The sequence below is a fragment of the Acanthisitta chloris genome, unplaced genomic scaffold, assembly GCF_000695815.1.
Source record: "Acanthisitta chloris isolate BGI_N310 unplaced genomic scaffold, ASM69581v1 scaffold32848, whole genome shotgun sequence".
Classification (NCBI taxonomy): Eukaryota; Metazoa; Chordata; class Aves; order Passeriformes; family Acanthisittidae; genus Acanthisitta; species Acanthisitta chloris.
In genome coordinates, this window is record NW_008689195.1 from 4,740 (window position 1) to 12,255 (window position 7,516).

The window sequence follows — 7,516 nt, forward strand, 5'->3', positions numbered from 1 at the left end:
GTGGTGGTCTTCACTTTGGCCTTCTTGGCTTGAGGTGGCTGATCCACTTTCTTGTCTTTTGAGTCAGCCTGACAAGTCTGTATGAAAAAATGCATTCTCAGTAAAACCAGCATCACCGGCCAGGTCAGGGAAACAGTCCAGATTTACACCAGCAGCACTGAGTCAGTGTCCCCCAACATCACTGCCACCCACTCCCTGTCACCCCCACACCTCAGCTGCTGGGAGAGTTAATGCACCCACTGCCCTTTTCTGGGCACTCTGCCTGCATTCATGGGTGGTGGTGCTCATGGTAGAACACTCTTCTAGCACTGAAGTTACTGCAAACTAGATGATTATTTCTTCCCTGGACAGGAGAGTTCCCCCATTTCATCAGGACCAGGTCACCTGACAGGCCTGCAGCTATCCCAGCCATTTGTGTCCCCTCTAAAGCTCCAATCACAATAGGCTACCAGTGCTCTGACATAACAGTTCAGCTTCCAGAACCAGGACAAAGGCAGCAGATATGCTCACACTCTGCATGTTCTCAGGAACCTCAGGAAATAAAATCTCAATGCTCACGTTACCTCCATTTCTTCAGACTCTGCCTTATTTTCAGGCTGGGCCTGCTGCTGCTCCTCAGCCTTTTGCTGCTCCTCCTGGTCTACTTGCATCTTCTGAAATTCAGAGAGACCCAGTTGCACACATCAAACAAATGCACATGCAGATCACTGGTTCAGTTCCTAGCTCACACCTCACTCACACCTCTCATGCTCTTTGGGCAAAAGAAACAGCCTGAACACTGATGTAGAGTCTCAAGGCATAAACTATGAGCTCCCAGTGTTAGCTTAGGCAGCAACAGTTCCATGGTTAACATCTGCACCTCACAGAACTGGTTTCCAGAGATCTGTCTCTGGTGTAATACACTTCAATTAATACTTCATCTCACATTTTAGTTGCTGGACATGCATGCTCCACCCTCACACAAATCTGAGACCCTTCTCAGCACTTGGCCAGCTGTGTTTCACCAGGATCCTGAGCAGTGAAGTGTGTTACCTCTTCCTCCTTCGCGTGCTGATCTGTCTCCATCGGCTCCTCGTTCTCATCAGACTTATGAACCTCCACTAATGATGCACTGGAAACGCTGAAGATTCCATGGATATTCACCCTGACTTTCACTTTCACTTTGGAACTGGATCCATCTGTTTGAGGAGTGACCTTCTGGACCAAGAAGTGAGCTAAACCATCCCAGAGAGAGAAAACCAAACGCACTGGATTAATACAAGCACAGAATGCAAAGCAAACCCTGACTGCAGCTGGCTCAGCTCCCTGCAGTGCACCAGGGGGTGTCACACCCTGCCCCAGCCAGATGAGCCAGGTTTTACTCAGGACACACATCTACTGGAAATTCTCTATTATGCTGCAACGAGTAAAAGGCTACACAACTCCCTGTGTCCCCTGCAGGTTTGCTCCAACATTAGGATGTTCTTTTTGTCCACAAACTTCATGCTACTCCACTCATTTTGCTGTAGATCCAGGAATTTGCAAACCTGTCCCTATGGCATTTGTAGCAGGCTGCACATCCAGACCATCTCATTAGAGAGAAAACCCCTGAAACGTGCTCAATACTCTTAACAAAGCTGAAAGCTGGGGAATGGTCCTGACCTATAGCAGGATCTGGGTAGGGCAGCTCCTTAGGGCAGCTGTAGTATGCCTCCAGGGTGAAGGGCTCCTTCCTGTAGAAAGTGAGGACCTTGGAAAAGGGAGCAGGATGGTTCTTGGTAAAGACTTCACAGTCACTACAAGAGAAAACACAGCACCTGTTCAGTGTGTGGGACAATGCAGCCGAGAAGTACAACAACATGTTCCTAGATACTTTCAGGATAAGCTTCCTTAGGAAGTGACAAATGACTATCCTGACCTTTCAGGTTAACTAAGATGGAGATCCATGTAGGAACTGCCAAACTGCCACTTGTCTATGGGTTTTTTTGCTACTGTCATTAACTCCAGACAAATCAGAATTACGAAATGGCTACTGCTCTGAAGTTATCTGCTCTTTTATTGTATAATTTCCTCTAATCACCACCACTTAGTTTTAAGCTGCAGCATGCAGGAAAATCGAACTTGTTTTACCTTAACCCTTCCTCTGCCGGCGAGTTCCATCGCAGGGAGATGGGATATGGGATCAAATCTGTGATGGAGAACTCTCTCACCTTGAATGCTGGGGACAAAATCGCACACTGCAACAGCACAACAGTCATGTTACAAACCTGCCCACTTCAGGGGAACAGAAACTAGTTCACCAACTAGCTACTTATGCTGCCTAATATGTAGATTTACTGGGGGTTCAGGGAGACTAACACTGCTGGACTGGGGAAAAGAGTTCCCCTGTTTGACCCAGACCCCCAAAGAAGCCTTGGAAGAGAAAACCCTGGATGAGCTGTACCAGACTCCCAGGTCTCAGCCACAGCAGAAGCCAAGGACACATTTCAACAAGTTTCACTGATCCACTGATTTGGCTCAGACAAACAGCACAAAGGAATCACTTAAAGCTGCTCATCTCATCCACCCAGCCTCCCTTCTGAAGGTAATCTGAACCCAGCCTGATGCACATGAAGCAGCTTTCATGTCACCTGCAGGCTCTGGCTCAAACCTCTCTGATTTCAGTTGAAGTGCTCCCAGGCAGAACAAACAGCCCTTCACCTGCAGCGCACAGCCGCGTGCCACAGCCTCATCTGCGTTCAGAGTCGTGCTGACTTCTTTGCCAAAAAATTTACTGATCTTCTCTTTCACAGCAGGGATTCTTGTGGTGCCACCAACTATCTCCACTGCATAGATGTCCTCCTTCTTCAGCTCTGCAAAGGAGTCAGACAGGAGTTTTTAGAGATTCAATGTTTCACACAGATAAACTGACACGATAAACTGAAAGGTTTACTAGACCAACCACTACTTTTAGGCTGCTGTCCAAGTGTCTAAGGGGTAAGTCCATCTGTGCCACACCCAGAGGCACCTGCTGTCTGCACACACACTTACTGGCTTGGTCCAGCACGCTGCGCAGCGGAGGCTCCACTCGGGCAAGGAGGCCTTCACACATCTCCAGAAACTTGCCCCTGTTGGAAGAAGCCACAGAGGAAGCTCTAGAACACCACAAGCAACGCTGCAAACACCACGGGATGCCCAAATAAATGGACAGAACTCTGCCTGAGCTGTTCACTGCAGAGTGTTCTCTCTTCTAGGCCTAGCTTCATGCTTCAGCACATTCTCCCAGACAAACTTGGATGCAGTGACCCTTGCAACACTCCCAGCCCTCCCTCCTGGCTCAGGGCAGTCCCTGAACAGTCACTGTGAGCAGCAGCTCTGCACACACTGTTCTGTCACCTCCCACCTCCCTCCAGGCTAAGAGCTGGTACTCTCACCAAGTCTGAAGGGCACCTAACTCAGCTCTGTAGGGTGCAGCCATTACCTGTTCATGGTTCCAGAGACATCTATGTCGTTCATGAAGCACTCAATGTTCATGGGCAGGTCAGAGGCATTGGCACTCATCAGCTTCTTCAGCCTCTCACACTCCTGGGACAACCTCAGCAGCGCTCGGATCTTGGACTTGATGTCCAGTTTGTACTTCACCCCAAACTCTTCACAGAAGTACTCGACTAACACCTCATCAAACTTCCTCCCCCCGAGGGTTGTATCAAACGATGTAGCAAGAACCTTAAAGAAATGACCTCTTCAGTAACAGCACAATGTGCCATTCCTCAGTGAACACAACCAGCAGGTAACATCAAGCATTCCTCTGTTTCAAATACAGCTCAGCTGTAAGTCAGAGCAAGGATCACAGCTATCCCAAAGGCAGCCTCACGCCCCCCCCCCCAGGCCTTCCTGGAATGTGGCGACAACTTCTTTTAAAAGAAGAAATTCAGGAAGATAGGGGAGGGCACAGCAACACACTCTGCTCAGTAGCTCTGCTGTGAGCAGACCATGAGAGTTTCCAAATTCTGCTTAGCCACTATTTGAATCACATCCCAGTTTAGCATTTGATGCCTTGCAGGGGTGGAACATGCTCACACCAAGCCAAAAGCAAAATGTAAAGAGAATAAATGATGCTAACTCTTGCAAACAGGTGCCAGGGTTTGGTGAAGGAGTTACCTGCAAAGGTCACCTGCTGCACCTCAAGGCTGCACTGCAGCACAGTCAGATATGGCAAGTTCTGACTAAACCACTTCATCCAGGATTTTTGTTCTTTGTCAGTCTGCTGAGTGAGGCAGGTTTGCTCCCTCCACACACTGCTCAAAGCCTCTCTAGCTCCCTGCCCTACTTTTCTCTCCAGACAAAGTGCAGTTTCAAGAGCGTGAACTGAGCTGTCTGGACACCCTCTGTGAGGCCAGGGAGTGCAGGGATATGCTGGTGAGTGACCTACAGGTAACTAAAATGGATGTGGAACAGATTGCTTACCTTCAGTTTGCCTCTGTTGAATGCACAGACAGAAACCTGATATGCAGAATGCCCCATGTCCACAAAAACAACGTTCCGAGGCTTCTCCTCCAGGGCAGGCAGGTCCTGCTTATAGATCCCATAGGCAAGGGCAACTACAGGGACAAAGGTGCAGTTAGGACAGGCAGGTTGGTAATTCCTCAAGAAATACATGGTACATCAGTAAACAGCACTAGCATTTCATCAGACTGCTCAAGCTACAGACACTGATCTCTCATCACACAAAATTCCCAATGCCAAAGGAACACAGAAAGGTATTAAGCAGTATCAGCCCCTGCCTCAGCTGCATCAACACAGACAGCCAAGAAACAGCTTTATGTCTCTGTAAAGCAATGAAAAAAACACAACAGAGCTTGAGACACTTCATGATCAATTCAGCTACTTTCAGTTTATAAAGGCAGTTCCAGAGGGCATGGACCACTGGGAGAGTCAACGCCCTTTATCCAATAAAACTACAGTAAGGGAGGAGGAGGAATTACCTGCAGTTGTTTCATTTATCAGTCTCAGGCAGTTGAGACCAGCAATCTGTGTAGCATCCATCACAGATCTCCTCTCTGCATCTGTGTAGAAACAAGGAACCTGCAAGGAGACCAGAGAGGCAATATTAACATTCCCAAGAGCCAAGTTCAGTGAAGTTACAGCCACTGTGGGCAGAGTCAGCACAGAGCACAGCTGTGCCATCCTTCACATGAGGGAAAAGGCAAGAAAAATATTACATGAACACAAAGTTACTTTTTGTGAGCCTTTTTCCATGCCACATGACAAGCCTCTTATTTAAGGAACAAATAACCAGGAAGAGGTATCAAGTATCATTTATGCTGCTGGTTATCAGCAATTTAAGACAATTTTGAAGCAGAAGAGTAAGACTCAGATTTAAACAGAAAAGACCCAGTTTAACAGACAATCTAACACTGCAATCACTCAGCTCATGGCAGTAGCTAAGTCTTACAGACTTTGCTGCATCACATACTTACAGAAACAACACAGTCCACCACAGGCTTCTTCAGTGCATTCTCAGCAGTCTCCTTTAACTTGGTAAGCAGCATTCCTGTCACCTGCTCAATAGTAAAGTTTCTTTCCTCTTCCATATACATGGCCTTCAAACACAAATGGTGCACACAGGTTACACAGCAGCAAGGCCCAGGCACCACCCCCATCCCACTCCCTCCTTCAGACCTTCCATTCACAAGAGAACAGAGCTACAGGTTCAAAACAAAGAGGTGAAAGGAGACTTTGTCAGTCTCCCCCTGTGGCTCCCTCACACATGCCAGACTCACCTTGATGCCAGTGGAGCCTGTTGGTAGCTGGACAAGTTCATAGGCAAGGCTTGCTTTTTCAGCTTGAACAAAGGGATCTGAGAATGCACGACCATGAAATCTTTTAAAACTTTGTACTGTATTCTTTGCATTTGAAATAACCTAGAGAAAAAGAAATCTTTAATATAGCGTGCCAAGGCAACATCTGAATTGCAAACAGAAGAACAGAGTTTTGCTCTCTTGCTTCTCTTGCCAGAGTATGATTGTGAGTTGTATCTTAATAGCATCAGGGCAGGTGCTGGAGGCAACTTCCCTCTGGGTGCTCAGGGAACCTACAGGAATTTGAGATGCACAGTAAAATGTATGCTAAAAACTGAGCCAAGAGTCTGTAAACTGATAACAACTCAATGTTCACAGTGTATGTGTAGGACACTCTAAACTGTGAACAAACCTCTCTCCATTTACCTGCTTCCTACCCCTACCTCCTATCACTGCAGTCAGTAACTCCCCAAACACACAAGCACATGGATGCAAACTCCAGCTCAGCTTCATTACATGCATGTGACAGTCAGCACAGATACTCCCACAAAACAGCTCAAGGACCTTGGCACAAAGCTTTAAAAAGTCAGGAGGGCCCCAAGGTGATACTGACAACTTGATTTCAGTGACAAAAGGCAGACTGGCTTTGATTAACAACAGAGATCAGGGAGAAGAGGAAAATCATCACGTGGTGCAAGTAAACTGAGTTCCTTCCCTGACACCAGAGCAAGGCAGGTACTGAAAATCACAGCAGCTGAGTGAGCAGACAGGCACTGCTGCATTCAGCATCCACCTGGGACTGGCTTTCACACAGGTGTCCGTGTCCTAAGTAACCTGGATCTGATGCTCTCTAGGCTTGGTTCCTGCAGGACATGGCTCATCTCTGCTCTACCCCACAGGGCTCTGCATCAATGGATTTCATTAAGCTAAGCAGACACTCAATTCCAGAAACAACAGCTGTTTGGTTCTAGTACAGTTGTGCTGTTCTTGAATAGCATGGCTGTGCCCAGGGATTGTGTGTTCTAGATAACCAGTCTTCACACATCTCTAGGCTTTTTAGGCTAACTCAACTGTTTGACTAGTCACTTCCTATAGGAGACTTGGAAAAAATACATCTTTTATTGGGGTTTCATGGTAACACAAAATATGACCCAGCAGGACCCACAGGTCACGAGCAAGACAAACTTCTCAGCCTTTAAACCACAGTTACCTACCCACAGCAACAGAGACTCAAAGCATGGGCAGAACACCCAATGCAGAGATTCAAGCTGCAGTTCAGCCACAGAGTGCAGGGAGCTGTCTCAAAGCATGGGCAGAACACTCAGTGCAGAGATTCAAGCTGTAGTTCAGCCACAGAGTGCAGGGAGCTGTGGCTATTTACACTGCAGCACATCCTCTTTCTGCCAAAATCATGCACTTCATGGAATCCTATAGAACGTGGCCACACAGTTAAAAGCCACCATAATGCACAGGAACTGGAACAAGCTAAGGCAGGGTGAAACAGCACTGCTGAGCTTTAGAATTCACACGTGCAGCCTACACCAAATAATTAGCATTATCAGAATTTCTTCAGGGGCACTGACTTAATCTGTACATTTCACTACGAGCAAGGACCAACCCTGAGCATTCTGGCCCAGATGACAAGGCAGCAGGACATGACCAACAGCTGAAGGAAGATCAGCTGTTGGTTAGCTGTGGAGCCACCAGAGACATCTGTTCTCTGCAGAGACAAACCCACACCCTGCTGAGGGCATTCC

General features: G+C 47.5%; 1 protein-coding gene across 1 annotated transcript in view; it reads right to left on the reverse strand.

Moving 5' to 3' along the window:
• Positions 1–7,516, reverse strand: part of HSPA4 (heat shock 70kDa protein 4) — a 10,644-nt gene that overhangs the window by 3,047 nt on the left and 81 nt on the right. The window contains 12 exon segments of the mRNA XM_009081332.1: positions 2–77; positions 564–653; positions 1,033–1,214; positions 1,642–1,775; positions 2,110–2,216; positions 2,680–2,831; positions 3,010–3,086; positions 3,440–3,684; positions 4,426–4,559; positions 4,944–5,043; positions 5,439–5,561; positions 5,742–5,882. Of these exon segments, the coding sequence (XP_009079580.1) occupies positions 2–77; positions 564–653; positions 1,033–1,214; positions 1,642–1,775; positions 2,110–2,216; positions 2,680–2,831; positions 3,010–3,086; positions 3,440–3,684; positions 4,426–4,559; positions 4,944–5,043; positions 5,439–5,558 (1,417 nt within the window). The 5' untranslated portion in view covers positions 5,559–5,561; positions 5,742–5,882.